General features: G+C 40.2%; 1 protein-coding gene and 1 long non-coding RNA gene across 2 annotated transcripts in view; one reads left to right on the top strand and one right to left on the bottom strand.

Moving 5' to 3' along the window:
- The window catches only part of LOC139592133 (uncharacterized), a 343,580-nt gene that overhangs the window by 275,965 nt on the left and 48,141 nt on the right, over window positions 1–19,474 (top strand). The window lies entirely within an intron of this gene.
- The window catches only part of TECRL (trans-2,3-enoyl-CoA reductase like), a 58,921-nt gene continuing 54,802 nt past the window's right edge, over window positions 15,356–19,474 (bottom strand). Inside the window, exons 10-12 of the mRNA XM_071431612.1 lie at window positions 18,642–18,727; window positions 18,178–18,223; window positions 15,356–17,063 (exon numbers count right to left, since the gene is read on the bottom strand). Coding sequence (XP_071287713.1) covers window positions 16,936–17,063; window positions 18,178–18,223; window positions 18,642–18,727 — 260 coding nt within the window. The 3' untranslated portion in view covers window positions 15,356–16,935. The remainder of the gene's footprint in view (window positions 17,064–18,177; window positions 18,224–18,641; window positions 18,728–19,474) is intronic.

Genomic DNA, 19,474 nt, shown 5'->3' on the forward strand with positions numbered 1-19,474 from the left:
AAAAGTGTCCCCTGCATTCCCAGTCCCCATCAGTACACACCAGTGAAGTTGTCTTTCTTGAAATGCTTTAAATTGTGCCACAGTTTTAAAAGAGAATGAGTGATGAGAGTTTGTAGTAAATGGGCTGGGGCTTTTTTTTTCCAGTCTTCAGAATCCTTGACATATAACCTTTTTCTTATATAAAACACTTGAGCTGCTCATTCATAGGTTTAACTACACTGAAGACTATTCAGTGGAAAGAAATCTTATTATCTCCAGCTTAATATTTCATTATCTGGCACAATATGAGGATATTAGACTTTGATTGCTGGTTCTCTTCAGAGATTACAGCATTTAAATTCTTATTCCCATCTGCATCTTAAACTTCATAATTTTTTTTAAACTGGTCACATTTATGTTGCATTTAAATCTTGTCTTTCAAGTTTTCAGGTTCAAAAGTTTAGGTGCAAAATATTCAAATTAGGTTTGTCCTAAATTTCCCAAACTATTCTGATGTTCACCCACTCATTTCCCATCCTAATAATATGCAGACATAGTAATGGATATCAAGTAATTGCCATGGTCATTCACTACACATCACACATTTGACCAGAAAAAAATCTTCTCAAGATTATGACCTTATGCACCTAAACCTTTTAGAAAACTATTAATCTGTGTTAATCCAAAAGTTACAGTAAATAAGCTACTGAAGTATTTTTATGGGTCACAGTAATGTATCTGTTTGGAATCCGTTGTACTCAGACAGGCATATACATTTGCTGTAAATGGATCTTCAATCTCTGTGAATCATTTTATTCTTTTTATACACACTATAAAATTGCCATTTTTATGGCCAGGCTTGATGTATGGTACGGCTGAAGAGCTGTATGAGTTAATTAAAGAATAAAGGGCTGTCCCTTCTGCTCTATATTTCTGTTCATGACATTAGTATCTGAAAACCACTGTTTGTACTGCACAGAGATTTTGACTTTAGGGGAATCATATAGGTTGAAGTATGCATACTCTTATCCTGTACAGGGCATGTGACTGGGTCCAAAATCCAAAGGCTTTGTTTCACCAAGGCAGGCACTTGCCCTGCTGAGGCACAGAATCACTAGGTTGGAAGAGACCTTCAAGACCATCGAGTCCAACCCTGCCCTAACATCTCAACTAAACCATGGCATTGAGTGCCACATCCAATCTTTTTTTTTAAATGCATCCAGGGATGGTGACTCCACCACCTCCCAGGCAGATAATTCCAGTACTCTATCACTCTTTCCATAAAAAACTTTTTCCTAATATCTAACCTATATTTCCCTTGGTAAAGGGAAATATAGGTTGGACTGTGTCCTCTGGTTCTGTCAGTTGCTGCCTGGTGAAAGAGACCGACCCCCACCTGACCACAAGGGACAGTCTGTTCCTGTGCCCTCAAGATCTCTGTTTTGAAGCACACCCACCTTTCCTGGACTCCTTTGTTTTTAAGGGCTGCTTCCTGAGGAGCTCTCTGAATAAGTCTCCTAAACAGGCCAAAGTCTGCCCTCTGTAATTCCAGTGTACAAATCTTAGTGATGTTCCTCCTGATTTCACCAAATATCAAGAACTCCATAATTTCATGATCACTGTGCCCCAAGTGGCCTCCAACCACCTCATTTCCCACCAGCCCATCTCTATTTGCAAACAGCAGGTGTAACACAGTCCCTCCTCCCCTGATGGGCTTGCTCACCAGCTGTGACAAAAAATTGTCCTCCACACACTCTAAGAACTTCCTGGACTGCCTCTTTTCTGCTGTTTTAAGTTCCCAGCAGATGTCTGGTAGGTTAAGAAGAACAAAGGCTGGTGATCCTGAAACATTCTCCAGATGCTTACAGAATAGGTCCACCTCTTCTTCCGGGCTGGGTGGACGATAACAGACTCCCAGTAGGATGTCAGCCTTGTTGGCCTTCCCCTTGATTCTTACCCATAGGCATCCCTATATTTATTTGAGAGCTTCAATAGCATCCCAGAATACAAAGCAGAATAGTTTCTGTAGATGATAATCCCCCCAAGAAAATGAACGTGGAAAAATAGGGCAGCAAAGGATCAATTGAATTCTGTCTGCTGCCATCACAGATGGCAGTGCTGTCTCATCCCAGTTAGGCACACACCAGAGCTCAGTCACATCTCTCTCAGCTTTGCTAAGCTCTGTAAGACAAACCCACAGCTCACTCTCGAGAGATAAACTCACCATTTTTTCAATCATCCTTCACCTGTGTCCACTTTAGTTTTTATTTTTGCACAGAGCTGGCAAACACTGCCCCCTAAACTTCAGTCAGTGTTTCCCCAGGTTGCCTTCTGTGGAAGATCATACTCTTATCTCCTGGAAGGAGAAAATTGGGGGCACCAAAATGGCTTGTATTGCATCAGCCTTTGGAGGTGAATGTGTGTGCCCAAACACCTGACTCTGAACTTTGCACTAATTGGGTATTTCCCAGTTGGTAGCTCTTGTCTTATACCAGACCAAAGATGAGCAAAAATCCCACAGTAAGGGACCATCTTCAATTTCAACTCTTTCCCTTTGAATTCCGGCTGTTGTGCATTAAATAAGATATTTTCTTCCTTTGTAACCATGTGATAGAAGTTCGCATAAGCACTTTCCTTTCATCAAGAGAATATTATTTAGACAGCCAAAAGGAAGGTAATTGTAGCATAGGATGATCACTAGGAAGAGAAAAGAACGCCTCCTTATATTTACATTTTAGAAAGCATGAAATTCTGTTTCATTTACTCGTCATTATCCAGTATGAGCTAAGACATTTGCAGAATATGCGCTCTCCAAAACAGTTTTAAAAGATAAAGTATTCTGATTGCTCTGAAGTGTAGAACAATATTTTTCTCCACATTAGTGTTAGAGAAAAATAGCACAAAAATGTCAGGAACTATAACTCATTGCTCTTTTTTCACATAACTTAATCATGTGCCTTCATTTTGAAGCCCACATCCAACAAAGCAAATTCACTTTGAGCGACATCTTTAAGAAATCATCCTTCTTCTGTACAGTCTATATTACTGCTTGGCCCCTTCTGTCTTAGTTTTTCTCTTCCTGTAAATGCTATTGTAGATGCAGATCTTTAATATCACATTGATACTTAGGTTTTCTCCTTGAGATCACTTTGTTGTAAGAGGGACAGTCTTTACTTGTCACAATGACAGACGGACACAACCCCTCACTCCCATGAGGCACTGGTTTGCTGCAAAGAGGCTAGAAAAGCACAGTTAAAGAAATGAACACTTGAGATGGCAGAACACTGCAAGAAAGGTTTCAAATGCCATGCAGGTTATAGGTCTTGAAAAGGTATATGGATCTGTCATATTCCTTCCCAGAACCCAATTTTGTCTGCACAAATATGACATACAACTATCATTCCTCTCACATATTAGGCTTATCATCTCCTTGCCCTTTACAGCCTTCCTCATGTCCTCTGTTAGCTCTAATAAAAGCTAATCCATAAGAAAAGGCTCCAAAGACCAAGCAGACCAAGCTCAATTAGTTCTTTGATTAACTTCATAATTGAGCAATAAAGCCACAGAGTCAGACCTTCTTCAGCTGAAAAGGATGACACTCAGTAAGGTAGAGCTGCCCAACATGCATTTCTGCACAATTTTACTTATTTCATAGTTTTTGTAACTTAGTGAATGCATGCAAGGGTTAAGGGTGTATACCTTGGTTAACACCAGGTAGGCTGCTCACAGCTGTGCCCTAAACCTCTCTTGGGCTTGTGACCCCTTTCCCTGACACCACACTTCCATTTCTAGGGTTTGGTAAAGGGGTAGTCTGGGTGCAACATGGGCTTTTATTAGAACCCCAGAAGATGAGCAGCCAGACCTGGACATTAACTTTTAAATCTGCTTTTAAACCTGTGGTGAGAATGTCCCTCTGCAGTGTACTGCAGAAATGCCATCCTTTTTGAGGCAGCTCTGTAAAGAAGCATTGTATTAAAGAGGGTGAGAAAATCAAGGATTTGGGCTGGTCCAGGAAAGGTGCTGAGACACCAGTGATGGGGAGTAAAATCCAGATGTCTGTTCCTGCAGGGGGGAATCTATCCTTCCTGGCACAGCGTGCAGTGTGTGGGGTTTTCCATGCGTGTTCCTGCACTGAGATATCCACATAGACAAGACACTATAGGTGCTTGGAGATGAGACAGAGGAATATATTCATGAGGACTCTGCAAAGAACTCAGACTGGTTTTCACAAGTTTTCTCCTGAAATTGAATATTCAAAAAATTCTCTCACAATAAATGTATGCCCATCTGTGATATTCACAGCTTGTTTTAACTTTATGATGGTGGAGGCAGACCTCTAATCTCAGCTGGTGCATTCTCACTGAAGAAATGGCTCTATAAAAGATAATGGGTAATTAATATAATAAAAAAAATCCTCAGTAATGACTGGGGATATCAGAACTTGGCTCGTATTTCCTTTTGGGACCCTGAAAATAAAATTTTATATTTCCCAGCCAAAAAAAGGCTGATCTTTGTATTTTGAGTACATGCAACAGCAAATAGTACACTTCCACAGTTTTGTAATGTGCTGGCTGGAATTTAATTTCTTCCTTTATTAGTAGAGGAAGGAAGATCTGAATCATCCTCAAAGTCTAACAAGATGCTAATATGCTAAAAAGAGCCTTTGAATGAGCTTGTTTTAGTCAAAATATTGCAAGTGTGTTAATTCTAAGACCTCTAATGACACTGAAAACACTCATTGACAAATGCTTCATTTTCTCTTAATAACACTTGCTTTAATGTTGCTGCAAATGATATCAACTTTGCCATAATGATACGGCACTAGCATTTAAAATCTACCTTCAGTGGTTATTTGTATTTTAAATTTTGCATTTTCATTTGATCCCATATGCTTTTGACAATGCTGGATTGATTTAGAGCCGGCTGATTGCAGAACACTGAATTAAAGAGGAATCTCAGGTATATTACAGAGGTGAAAGAGCAGTTAGATCCTATGCAACACCTGAGCTAATGTCTCTTTTCTAATTGAGTGATAGTCAGGCAGTTTGCAGTGCCAGCAAGTATGGTTAAATCAAATTGACTTTTAGTGTTAGACCAATGGTGCTAATAGACTGGGTTCACTGTCTATAATGGATACGGAAAGACAAATACATTAAAAGCAAAGGTCATTCTTATCTTTTGCTCTTGGCAGCAAAGACTTAACTGTACAAAGTTCGTTTCCCGTCCAAGAAATTATCGTTCCTACAGTTTATCTCAAATGAGTTGGTAATGAAAATCTAGAAGATTTTTTTCTTTCCATGTCATCCTCCATAACTCAAGACTTATCACCCCTATACCTGGATGCATTATTTGCCTTTTCTCCTCATGTTCAGATGGGAGTAAAGGATTGTTTTCCTTTATATTTTGGCTTACAGAATCTATTATAATGATCTCCTGATCTTTGGGTCAAGTGCTAATGTATCAACTAATAAGCAACAGTGGGTCCATATATGGGAAACAGGAAGAGACTGTGGGTTGCCTGGAGGAACAGAGCCTGTGGTGGGAAATATGGACCATTGCTTCTTTCAGTAATCAGAAAGAGAAATAGGCATCTTGGTGAACTTGAAAAACTATTCCCCTGCTGAGCTCATGAACTTTTAGCGAGTGCTAAAACAATGTCCTTTCTGTACAGCTGAATACTGTGGGCAGGGGAAGGGTTTGGATACTGCTTTCAGCATTAAATTTCAGGCACTGAGGGTTGCAGGAGTCTTAGCCCATTGATTTGTGTGGGACTTGCAGTCTGCTTGGGGTTAAGTATGTGTGTGATTGTCTTGGCTCAGGATGGCAACCAGAGAGCTCTGAAAGCTCATGAATTGCAGATTAATAACAATGCAGGTAGCAGTTAGGGTACAGAATAACCCTCTTAAGAACAGTGAAAATGATGCATGTTTGCAGCTGAAATTTTGAAGCTCTGATGATGAGGCAAGATGAAGGGAGTTGCATTTCAGTAAGGACTTCAACAAAAGACAGCAACAATATCTTATGCTAAGAAGAAAAGGATTTTGTCAGTAAATAGCAGGATCCACTATCGTGATGTTGGCAATGTCTTATTTGTAATGTTATGTTGTATGCTGTAGACTATTGAGAGCCATCTGGGCAGTGTCATACCCCACACCAAGTCACAAATTCAGAAGGAGAAATTCTCCTTCTGAAATTCTCTGATCTAATGACGGGATCCATATGGGATGCACTTCAAATCCTAACAGCACCCACAGGGTGGGACAGGAGTTTTCTTACTTCTGCTTTAGAGCCCTCTGATGTGCCATACCTGATGGCCAAAATTCAGTGGCAATTCATCATTCTCTCCCTCAGTGCTGCCTTACCAAAGGGCTTCTCTCTACCCTCAGACTCCGTGGTTTCCATGGTTTGCTTGGCTGGAGGGTGCACATGGAGGGAGTAACTTATGCATGCTTGGGTTTATTGAGTTGAGAACAAGCAGTGCTCTGTGCAGCACTACTGCATCATCCTGCTTGACACAGTTTTTTTCCTAATAGTTTTATTTATCCGTCAATAGTGCTGCCTATTGGTATTAGTTTGAATGATTAGTAATTTTTAAATGCAACTTTCATACTCTGCCTCATGAATTCGAGTGATTTGCTGTAAAGAAACATTTTGACAGTGTAAGAATTGAACTTTTGCTAAAACATTTTTGACATTCATAAAGGTAAAATTTTAGTATGGTTTCATTATAGATCAGGTACAAAATTCTGTTCCACAATACATTTTGAGTGAGCAACTAACATTCCTTACTTGATTTAGGGAGGGCAGAATAACAAGCAAGCTGAATAGCAAAAGATTGGAGTTTCTAGCAAGTTGAAAATGCCATGGTTTGTTTTCCACTAATACCAAGAGAGACAAAGTTAATCTGAAAGTACACAGAAATTCACATTTACAAAATCTGGTCTCCACAAGGCTGTGAAATCCTTAATTTGTTTATTTCTCCCAGAAGAATATAAATCACTGTTGCATCGCCCAAATGTTTGTGAGTTTATCGAAAGGAGCACTCATTCAGCATTCATTCCACTCTGTCATTAAATCCTCTGGATTATATGGCTGTTGTTGTCTTTTAAATTCCTGATAAATATGTTGCTGACAGCCAGCTGTTCTTTCCGATGCATCATAAGCAACCATCCTAGGGTAGATCATTAGTCTGCTTGCATCCATCTATTTTATTTGTGCCATTCAGGGAGATTACAATGGCCATCTGCAACTGTGGGCACCTTTTGTTTTGGAGGAATGCACCATGAGTGGCGCAGGAATGTGAGGGATGGGGCAGAGTTTCAAGGATATCACCTCTCCTGGAGTGAAAAGGCTTGCCTGCTCAGTAGAGGGGCGCTTTGGTGTCTCTGGTGCCTTCAGCCCTTTTTCCCCTGAGCCATGCACACTGGTGACCCTACAAGGAGCCTCTTGGGGCTGAACCCCCAGGTGAGGCATGGGGAAATGCCTGACCCATCTCACCACCTGCCTGTCCCTGGGAGCAAAAATTGGGGTGTACAAAGCTTCTCAGTTATGGCAAAGACTTTTTCCCCTCATACTCCTGTGCCACGTTACATATTCTATTGTTCTGTAGAATGTAGAATGTTCTTCTATTGTTAAATAGAAGATCAGAGCTTTCCAGATTTTTCCCCCTTGGCAGCAAGCTGAATTTTCCTGCTGCTCTTTTGACTTTTCAGTGGTCTGAAGCATCAGGTTTGGTTCACTCACAGTTCAGGCTGTCAAACTCCCATGTAGAGAGCAGTTAGGGTTTGTTTCTGCTGGGGAAATCGAACGGTACGTTTTCCAGTTTGCAGCATTCAGCCCACATGGTTTTTTTCCTCAGAAAACAAGAGAATGCTGCCCCTTGCACTTGTAATTTACAGTAATTAGCAAGGAAATGGTTCTTGCTTTTAGAGAAAGAAGCACAATGAGCAACTCATTCCTAAAAAGAAGATTTGGAAAGCAGGCTCACATTGGGAAGTAATACATTTTTATTCCTGGTGTAAACATAAATATTCAACCCTTCTTGCAAATCAAAAATCAGAAGGGAGAAAAGCAGTGATCTTTGGATTGACTGAACTTTTTTTTTCCTAGCTTATGCTGAAATGCTTAATATTTCAGCTGTGTGTGACATACAAGTAACCTGATAAATTGGTTGTATTAATTGAAAAAAAAAAAAAAACCCTAACCCAAAAAATCCTAGCTGAGACATTTTATTTTCAAAGAACAGATGGCTTTCTTTACTTACAGCTGTAGAATATTTTGCTGCAACATAAAGGCATATAGTATATCCTCTGGGGATGAAGGAAAATGAGATGGAGAGAAAACGTTGCAGGGAAAATCATTAGAAGCTCTAGAAATAATAGAAATTCTAGGCCTGACTTTTGGTACCACTAACCTTTGTTGGCTTCAGATGACAAGTCCTACTTGAGATCAAGACATCAGCAGGACCCCTACTTGCCCTGAGTTTCCCACCCTCCTCCCCATGAGGACAGCAGCAGGAGAAGCCCCATCTGCAGACATTTCTTGTGGCAGAGGACGTTTTTTATGTTTTCTCTACCAGCCTGCCTGGCTTAACCTTTTGACCATCCTTCAGCTGCCTCTTAATGTGACCATTTTATCAACGACTGCAGTTAAAATGGCAGTCAGTTTAGCCAGCTCTGTCTGCTGCTGCTTGAAATTTTATGTATTGTGACCTTCTTTGTGCCCTTAATTTCTGCTGGAGATGCTCATCTCCTTGCACTGTAACCAATGAATCAATTTTATTTTCTCTGAAAGAGAGAGAAAATTTTTTTTCTGCTGAAACTGGGGGGGTGCAAAGCAAAATTCCTCCCCCTGCTCCTTATCTCAAATAAGAAAACTCCTGCAGTTTTTCTCTCTTTGTAACTGCCTATTGATTGTGTATGTCAACTCTACATCTGTGGGCACTGAAGGATTTGATTTTATTTCTGTTTGCTCAATGATATCTAAAAAGTGACTGCTTGAAGAGCTGCTGAGAACTGGGGGTCTTGTCCACATGTTTTATAATGCATTATTTGCATCTAATTATCTCGGAACGGTGTAATTACACAAGGTATTTCCTTTTACTTGTTTAGGTATTCTTTTTGGATGATACATGCATCTGCAGTCCCAAGGCCCCAGAAGTGCCATAGGCAAGCTTGCCCCATACTGCCTTACACATGGCCAGATTTAATGCTCTAGCATGAGCTGTTTGCCAGTAAATAGCAGTAGTCATTTTTCTGAGTGCTTGATGGCAGGGGGTGCTGTCCTCCCTTCTGTTGGTCTGGGCAGTCCTCTGCCACTGAGAGCGAGTCAGATGTGTGCCTGAATGAAACAGGCTGGGAAGGACTGAAAGAACTGCCCAAAGAATGAGCAGCAAACATCAATTGCTTGCTCAAGGATTGTTGGGATCCAGGACATTCCTCTGGCTGCCCCGGGTGATTCAAGACCCTGGCAGGGGGCTCAGAGACTTTAGCACAGAGTCAAAAACACCTGTGCCTTCGATTTTAGCCCATGGGAAAAATTACCAACTTCGTGTGAAGATTTACAAGCCACAAGAGTTTAAGTAGAATGATAGTTTGTCACAGGGTGAAAAAGTAGAATTTTGGGGTTTTAGAATGGGGGTTCAAGAAGCAAGATGGAGGAATCTGGGTGTGTCCTGTCCTTCTTCTCCTTCTTCTTGTCCTCCATCTTCTGCTGTGATGGTGACACTTCTGGATTAGTTTAGAGTAGAGACAAACTGTCTAACGTAGGTGATAGGTATTGGAAAATTATTGTAAATAAAGTACATGTAGTTCATAGTATAAAAAGTTAACACCACCCCAAGGGCAGGCGCTGTGCCACACCCCGATCAGCTGGACAGATCTCACCAGGTCAAAGAAAGAATCTAACAGGTGGGAGAAAATAAACAACCTTGGAGAGCAGAACTGACAAATCTTGACTTCTTCTTCAGTTGCAGAGCTGGGAAAAAAAAGACTTTTTAATACCTCGGGGGTCATCTCAACCACAGAAACCCGAGAAAGGATGAAAAAGTAGGCTACTAATTTAGATGGCCAAGCACATCTTGCATTTGGCTTCAGCATCCTGGCCTTGCACTTGTAGCACATCTCCTGTCCTATCTGTGACACTCTAGCAATTCAAAGAGGGCTTGTGAACCTTCTCAAGCTGCCTGTCAGGGCCAGGGCCATCAGCAAAGGAACTCTGAGAGGGAGTGGCTGAGATGGGCTTTGGTGCATCATGGATTCAGAACCACCAGCACTGGGGTGCGGCAGTCTATGAGGACTTTAACTCCTGTGTATGACTGCTGAATGCCCTCTGCAAAGCTCACACACTCTCACACCCTCAGTCAAAGTCTTGTGTGTGCCTAAGGATCTGGCTATCAGGCCAGATATCAGGGTGGGATTCCTGGGGTGTCCTGGGCAGGGCTCAGAGTCAGACTTGATGATTCTGATGGGTCCCTTCCAACTCAGCATGTTCTGATTCAGCATCTTCTATCATTCTGTGATCCAGTAGCAGGTCATGCTGTGTAACTTGCATTACTGTCATGTGTGTGAGTGACAATTATTCTAAAATTGAGATTTCCAGGCCAAGTACAAAAGTGTTTGAGATACAGCTTCCAGCAAATATTTGCATGTGATCAAATATATTATCTCTTTATTTCATTCTTTATCCATAATCAAGATCACCTTTATTAGACTTCAGGAAATCTTTATTGCACTGCCCTTTCCTGGGGGAGGTGCCCAAGGTGCTGAGCCCCTGAGCAGAAGCTTGACTGAAGTAGAAGTAGTTCTCAAATTACCATAGCCCTGTTCAGTTTGTCCCTGTGTCTGTAAAAGCACAATATCTGTCTTCCTTTTACCTGCTAGAGCCTGCTAAATAGGAAAATGTGTCAAACATGGGGGAGAGTGTTGCTGTTTCTATTGTTACAAATTTACAATTTCATAACAAGATACTAATGCAGACCTGGAAGAATTAAACCTCTGCTTTTGCAGAGAGAAATGCCTGAGTAGCTCCAGCCCTTCAGAGGTTTAGAGCAAAGGAAGCAAGGAGAAGCATTTTGAAGCTAGGGCTCAGATAGTGCCAGGTATTGCAGCTCACTGCTTCAAGACTAAGCTCACTGCTTGCAACTGGATTCAGGTGGGATGTTTGGCAAGTCTCTGAATATAGATGAACATTGTGCTTCACATTGGAAGGATATCTAAAAATGGCAGCAAAGTATTAATGCATATATGGGGCAACAGGGCTGGAATTGGTTAACAGTATATAAAAGACTCTACATCTTCAGTGTTTTGAAATGAAGGGGTTTTCCTGTGACATAATTGTGTATATCAAAGCTCTAAAAGCAAGTAATTAAGAGTTTGAATGACAGGCTTACAACTCCAATGCAAAGCACCCTCTGCAAAGAGATGACATAAACCAGAGGGTGGAAGAGTGTGTGTGTATATGTGACAAAAATTCCCTGTTGGTTCAAGAATAGGTGCTTTGTTTTTCATCAGATACAATATTGGAGATGTGTCATCTTTAATCCATTTCTGTCAAGCTCGGTTGTCAGAAAGAGTGAAATCTCTTTCAAAAAAAGACATAACTGCTAATCCCTAAAAGGACAGTGCAACCCCATTCTCATCCTTCCAGATCTCTAATCAATGTCTCCTTCTGCAAAGATGCCCTAGAACCTTGGAAATGGCCTCATAATATTAATAGAAAAAATTAAAAGTACCCTTTTTTCCCTATTCTTACCTTGAGGAAAGGGACACCTTTTTCAGTATTTGTTTCTTTTATAACTTAGTGTCACAGTTTCATCAATCAACTGAAAACTCATCAGCTTTTCAGTATGAATTAGAGTTTTAAAAATGATTGATGTGGTGGTCTGTTTTCTTTGGATCCTGTCTTGTAGTGCTTTAGAAGAGTCCCCATATGGTGAAACCTGCAATTTTGAAACAAAAGCCTTTTCCCATTGAGTATGACCAGGTACTCACAATACTGAAAGGAATCAGTCATAGAGCTGTATTACTTTTTCACAGGAATAATACTATGTGTTAGGAAAAAACTGGCTAACAATCAGATTTCTTTGACAAAAGATGTGAAGTTTGCTTTTTTAAATATGGAATTCATTAGTATTATTGAATAGCCTTATCATATTTCTTTTAACTATAAATGATTTCCTCATACTTGGTTCCTGAGTTTTCAAAGGCTTCAGAAGTTACATAAAAGCAGGTAGACGATAGAAGCCTGGGCATTGTGGAGGTGTTAATATGTGGCAGATTTTTTTTTAACCTAAGCATACATATTTTAGGACCCATTATCTTGTCTTTTCTTTTGATAAAGTGGCTTTAGATTGACTATTACGTTCCAAGGAAATTCAACACAGATTATTTCAGTCACACAGTGACCAACACTGGACGGCTGTTTGTCCAGTCGGACAAGATGGAAAAATAAATGTGTTCTCAAATGTCCTCTCAGGGAAGAACTGGGTGAAAGGCAGTCTCTGGTGTGCTACACAAATGAATAACCAAACATCAGGACCATGATAAAGGCATGGAACAGTTCAGGTCTTGGAGCTGACACCTGCAGAAAGAGTTGTAAGTCTGAGTCACAGGTGGCTGAAGGATGTGCAGAGACCATTAACATAAACATTCTTCTGTGATGCTAAACATGTGTGATGTGAAAATCACCTTTAATTGTAGCTGTACAGCAGCCTCTGTGCACTCACCTATGATAAAATAGACCTTTCATAAAAAAATATTGTTCTTATAGGTACTAATCTGTGTTCAGTGACAGCACAACTCTTCATCTACATTTATTTATTGAACACTGGGATAGGCATAGAGTGTGTTTCTCTAAAAGCTTCCATGAATGTTAATGACAAGGAATATCACTTGTAGGCAGCACTTGTGCCTAGGAAAATATAGAAAAGGAAAAGCCAATAAAGCATCATGTGAAAAATATTAGCTTGCTGAAAAGCTTTTTATGGTTTGAATTAATTTTTAGTTCAGCAACACTTGTTAAACCTATAAATAGATAAATAGTCCCTTGCCTTCCTATAGCTTTTTTCCTCTTATAGTGTGCTTTAGAAGTCTTCACATTCAGTGATTTTTATTTTATTATTTTTAGTTAACACTGCAGGCTCTCTTTCAGAGAACTGCTTTGATAACAGGCTGTTTTATCTCAGTTCCTAGTGTGATAAAAGCCAATTTGGAGTCAATTACTTTATACAAAACAATGCAAAGTACAAGATATTTTGATGATAATAGCAACTTTAAAAAAGGATGACCATCTGCCTTTATTCACTTCTCCTGCTTTCAGTGTCCTTTTGAGCTCCACTTTCCCTATGGAAAGATGAAATCACAGAGATCATTTTCCTGTCAGCTGCGAAGATGTGGTAACCATCTTATAAGACAAACATATGGCTGGGTCTTAAGGGCTTTTTCAAACTGGGTTAATCCAAATATAGGCTGCCAAGTTGTGTATAGAAGCATCTGCCACGTCAGTTCCCCATCACAACGCCTCCCTGCACCACCAGAAAGCCTGAGCTGGTGCCTGCTCTTTTCCAGGTTGGCATTTTATGGCAAGAACAAGCCACAGAAATGTAGAGCTATGTATCTGAAGGCTTAACTTTAGACTCCTTAATCTGAATGTTTTAGGAATAATTTGGGACAGATGGGACTCATCCATGTGGAGAGTTCCAGCAAAATCCCAGTTGTAAGCTGTAGGGTGAACGTGGAAAGACCTGGAAGTTGAGCAATCTCTCTGTGTGGAACAGGTATTATTTTGGGACCATACTTTGGTCCCACTGGCAATTCCACTCACACAGTCCTTACTGGGCAGGCCAGGAAGGATCTATTCATCCTCCATCTGGTTTGTTTTTACATTTCCTGACCAAACTGCTGTCTAGTCCTTGTATCTTGCTTTATTTGTGGTCTCTTGGTTCCGATGGTTTCCCTCCTGAAGAGGGTTAAGCAGGAACTGCCACATACATTGGTGTGTAGCAGCTCCTCATGGCTAACCAGAACATGTTTCCAGCTTCAACCACTTGATTTTCCAGCTGCCCAGTGCTCCTGCCCTCCTCCCTTTTGTGAGGAATGTAGTGATTTGCCTCTGTGAGCTGTTATGGCTCTTATTGGAGGTTGACTTCCTCTGACCTTGAAGCGTGGTGGGATTCTGGTAGTGGGGTGGCCTTGCCCATACCTTCCTTCCACTGGTGGCTCTGGGAAGTGAGGTCTGCACTTAAGAGAAAACACAGACGAAGGAATTTGCAGTTAAGCACTTACTTCCTCATCAGCCCCTCACAGGAGAAAGACCTGGATATATAGAGCTTAATGAGGCATTTTTCTCCAGGTAACCAGCACAATTATGAGGAACTTCCTCATTAAAATGTTTGTGTGAAGACAACTGTTTTGGTTGAAAATGTGCATGGTGCTTGTGGGCTGAAATCACTGTTGATATTTTTATACAGTAATTTTTTTTTAACTGTGTGGATTTCTTTTCTTTGTTTGGCTCTTTTTTTTTTTTTTTGTCTATAATCAAGGCCTCTGAAACTTTTATTAAAACCAAGACTGGTGATTTTTATAAACATTTTTTTTAAAGCAGAATATGCACCCAATTCCAGGAAGTTAACTTACATTTTCTAATTGCATGGAACTTGCCCTGAAAATCAGAGGAGGATGTGTAGGAAGGTAAAGGTGCAGGAAGTTAGATTTATTGCTATTTGTGAGGCCATTTAACACTGTTCAGAGCAGTTTTAGCTCATCAACACCCCACTGGTGAAGCTCAAAATATCTATCATGTTTATCTGAGACAGCCTTCTGCAATGTATCTTCATTTGTTCTTACCTAGTGTTTGCTCTCACCCTTTACTTTACTTTTTACCTTACTTTAACACTTCAGTCATTTACTTCAGGAGCCAAAACTCTTTTCCTCCTTACCCTATGTACTGAATAACCAACTAATAAACAGGGAGTTAACAATTCTAGAAGTATTTCTTCCACCTAAGCTAACTATTGAATAGGAACTGTGTTCCTAGCAATTGGAATCCCACTGGAAACACGCCTTGAACAGACTTAAAGCTGAAACCATTGCAATAAAAAGATTAATAGATAAGTAATTGATTTTAATAAGTTACTCTCCTGCATGGACTATTTTAAAACTTTAAGATTGCTAAAATAAGACACTTAATAAACATGAAAGGAAGAGACTTGGAGTAGCTGGATTTTAAAAAAACCAGACAACCACCTTTATTCACACATCTAACATTGTCTGGAAAAAAAAAAAGAGTTTAAGAATATTGCGGCTAAGTATTTGAATAAAGAGTACAGAAAATAATTTTTCAAAAATAGATCTTTATTAGCAGTCTGGGTCGGAGAACTGGATATATTCACTTTGATTAGGGTTGTCCATTGAGAGGAATAAAAATTTTATTTCACAGGTTGCAAGTTAAAAAATGTGGAAAGTGATGTATTTACATTACAAAGATGAAACTGAGTTACAGTGGCTAATAGGATAAGTGTTGCAAGTTAGACATTAGAAGAGGGATATGAACTCAATTTACCAGGCAAATTAACTTTGTTAGAACACTTGAGCTGGAGCAAAGATAACAGCACCTTTAGGAGACAAACTGCCTGCCTTGCTGGTGTACTCCAGTGTTTCTCTAATGATTATAAAATTCTTTAGGCAAGATTTTTTTCACCAGCCTAAGGGCACCAAAAGGTATTGATAAATGTGCAACAGAAATAGAATGAAAGCTGGACTCAATGCCCTAACTCTTCATATCCTAATACCTGCTGAAGCAGTTCTGGTTCTTTTGCTCTGCCTAACTGAAATTGTGCTCCTGCATGACATGGGTGCCACTGATTTGCAAAGAGAGCTACTCAGTATTTCCAGGACTTGAATAACAAGCCCAGAGAATCCCTTAAAAAATAATGTCCTGGAAAGCAAAGTAGCAGATAGAGCCTGGCCAAGGTGAAGGGGAGCTGAAGCCTGTCAGCAGTGTCCACCTGAGGCAGTTCAGATATGGACTGAAATGCATTTGGCATCTCTTTCCTGTTTGATAATGAGCCACACTCTGTTTCACCTTGTGCCCAAGGATTTAACACTGCTTCATACAAGTAAGGTGAATGGTGTCTGGATGCAGTCAGGCACTGAACAAGGGGATCTTAACACACTTGTTAGTGCAGAAGGTTTTCTGCTATTTCCAGGCTGTTCAGTGTGAGAAAGGGAAGTGAACCTCAATGATGTACCCAAGGTTATGCCTCAAATTAGTTACAAGATGGGAAGCGATCACAAACAGTCCCCTTGTGGGATTGTGGGGCTGATCTGCCTGCCTAAAAATAAAAGAAAGACAGTCCTCTTTGCAGTGAGCAATTTAAGCCAATTTGTATTAAACAATTTGCTATGAGATTTGATTTAAAAAAAAAAAAAACTTAGTGAAGCTAGACTAAACAGTGTTCACAGCATAGTGGTCATCCTTTGATGTGATGCTTTAGAGGAGCTGAGGCAGAATGTGCTTTTTCTGTGCAGTTTAATAAAAATAAGGCTGTGAAACATCTTATGATGAAAAAAATCCAAGACTGTCCTCAACATCTAACACTGAACCTTAAAATTACCATACCTGAATGTGGCAGACGAGTCGTGTTCATTAATTTTAGCAGCATCGGTGCCCATTTATACCAGCTAAATATCTAGCATTCAATATAAGCAATTTTCCTGTCCCTTTTCAATTAGCTCCATTACAGAAAATCTAATTAAATCATATCTTTTAGCAGGAACCAAGAATTCAAGAGCTCAATTTTTGCATTTAATTAAAACCTCTTCATCTTGAACTGTTAATTTCCTGAAAAAGATATCCAGTAGTTTTTCCTCTGATCCACTTAGTTCCTGGATGAAATGGCTCATTTACTCTGAGTTGGCTCTTCAAGTGTACACTTAGGCTCCAACTCTGGTGACAATCTCAGAAGATGATGGGAATCATAGCTGCTTTTCTTCTCACTTCTGGATAAAATCTCTTCAGATAGAGCTTGTGTTTCTTCTGGGCCCACAGAGACATCTGGATGACCATCAGGAAAGCAAAGATGCCAACTAGCAGGGAAAAAGATTTAAAGAAAAGGATCACATGGGTTCTTTCAGTGCCTGTTTCTGGAGATGCAGTAGGGTTTATGGAAATATTTGCAGTCTCTTCTGTGGGCAGAGACAACACAGCAGTTCCTCTCAGCCTGGCAGTTGCTGATATACAATAGCCCAAGGCTCAGCCTCACCTCAGAATTCACACAGATGATCTTCATATTTGTTAGACACACCCTCTAGCACCTCTGACTTCACCCTAAATCCATATATCACAAGGCATCCTTGGCCATGGTGCTGTCTCAACTCATGACCTCCCTCAACCATATTTCTAGTTTGCTTCTGAACTACAACACTTCTTTGTATCTATCTCTGGCTCTCAACCATGACAGGGAGCTGTGCTCCATCTCCCTGCTGTGTAGAAGGAGAGCTCAGCCCTAAAGCAAGTAGGCAGTAGCTGCCAGATCCAACAAACAGGCACCAAATAGGGGATCATTTTACTGCATTTGCATTTTGCAAATTCATTATCCTTTGATTAATGTGGAGGTGGTTAATCAGAAACATCCATTTGGTGTCCAGTCAAGCTATGTCTGGGACAATTACAGCAAGGATGAGTGTGCTGTGTATGTTTCTGCTCCTGCCACTGTAGGGACAGCCCTCCATTGTTCCCAGACTTTCAGATAATTTTCATATCAAAGCCTAAAACACAAGCATGTTTCATCTTTTCAAACAAAATTTCAATTTATTTTTTGCATGATGCAGTTTAACCCACTTTTGAAATTCATTCTTTTCCATTTGTAAGCCATGTGGGGCTACTTCTTACCAGCAGTTTTTATAGGTTTCTGTTTTGAAATGGAAAAATAATTTAAAACCTGAATGTTTTGGATAGCTCAGTTCCAGGCACCATATTTTTGTGAATGTTTAGGTCTTCTAAGGATGCAGCAAAGTACTGAGGAAGAGTCTCAAATTCCACTAAGCAGGCTGCTCTTCCGAGCATCTTGGAGGTTTATCTCATATGACAAATTTGATGGCAATATTTCATATACTATAAACTTTTTTGGCAAATCTTAGATTTCTAGAATTCTCTTCCACAAACACTTTAAATGCTGTCTTCATTCTGTTTCAAACTTACCTGGCAGAGTTTGTGTCATCACCGTGAAACTAATCCAAGACCCAGCCTGTTGCAAAGAAAAAGGCACAGTTAGTTCTACATTTTATGTAAAGCAAAATGGCAAGTTTTCAAAAGCTCCCCATGGAAAAAGAGAGTGATACTTGTACTGGAAATGGAAGAGGAAAAATAGTAAGAAATTAACCCCCCAGTGTGCTGGGTGGAGTGAAGAGATGGGTGGTAAATCTTTAGGTCACTGGGGAGACTGTGGTGGAAGGAAACACAGACAAAAGTCCATGTGGTAAGGATGTGAGGGAAGAGGAGGGTCTGGTGGAGAAATGTTTGTGGGAGCAAGCAGACTCTGACATACGAAACACGAGGATGGATGTGCGGAGGAAACTGCGTGGAGGTGTTGCAGACTTTCTGCAGACAAAGGCTGAAACAGCACCCCCCTACCCTTTGCACATAAGCAGAAGAAAGTCATGTACCTCATATGTATAGTTGGGACAGGATACCAGCAGGAAGAGCCACGTGAAGGGGTTGTAGGTTGGACTTGGAAAACAGGTTCTATTTCCTTGTGAAAGGCAAAAAAAAGAAAGGGTGGGGAAATTCAGAACCAGTTTCAGTCCGGGGAGAGGGGAACTGAGCCTAACTACAGCCTGCCTATGTAACAGCAATCCCCTGGGCCAATCCTCTCAGGGTACAACCTGTTAGAAAAGTTTCAGTGAAATCTTTTGAGGTAGCAAAAGCTGTATTTATCCCAGTGAGAAAGAACTTAAATCAATTTTTTGGCTCTTTCTGCTTTTAAGCTGAATTAAGCCCCTTGCAAGAAATAACATAAGCAGTTTCCTAACCACAGTGCATGAAAACATTCCAGAACAGAAATTGACTTCTGTGTGTGAGGTTGATCATACTGTGGTATTTTCTTTAATAGAGTGTTCTAGTGGGGAAATTACACTATTAGTGTCTGGAAACATATTTTACTTTCCAGTATATATTGCATAAACTTTATTCTCATGACACAAAAATGCAGAAACTCCAACCTGTTAAGAGCACATATATATACTGTGTAAGTATTCATGAGTCTGTCTCTGTGTATTTGAATATATGCATGTACATCTTTGCCTGAGATGAATGTGTCTAAAAACTCTGCAATATGGTTTGGAAGTTTTTGAGACTTATTTAAAATTAAATGCATTGATGTCAGTCACCAGCATGCTTTAAAGAACTTCAGCACTTAAATCCATATTTAAATTGCAGTTGTGTCTAATTAAGATAAATTTGTTATAGGTTTTGAAACAACAGCAGTGTTGCTAATGTT

This window comes from Agelaius tricolor, unplaced genomic scaffold, assembly GCF_023055355.1.
Source record: "Agelaius tricolor isolate 1412-34295 unplaced genomic scaffold, bAgeTri1.0.p SCAF_8, whole genome shotgun sequence".
Lineage (NCBI taxonomy): Eukaryota > Metazoa > Chordata > Aves > Passeriformes > Icteridae > Agelaius > Agelaius tricolor.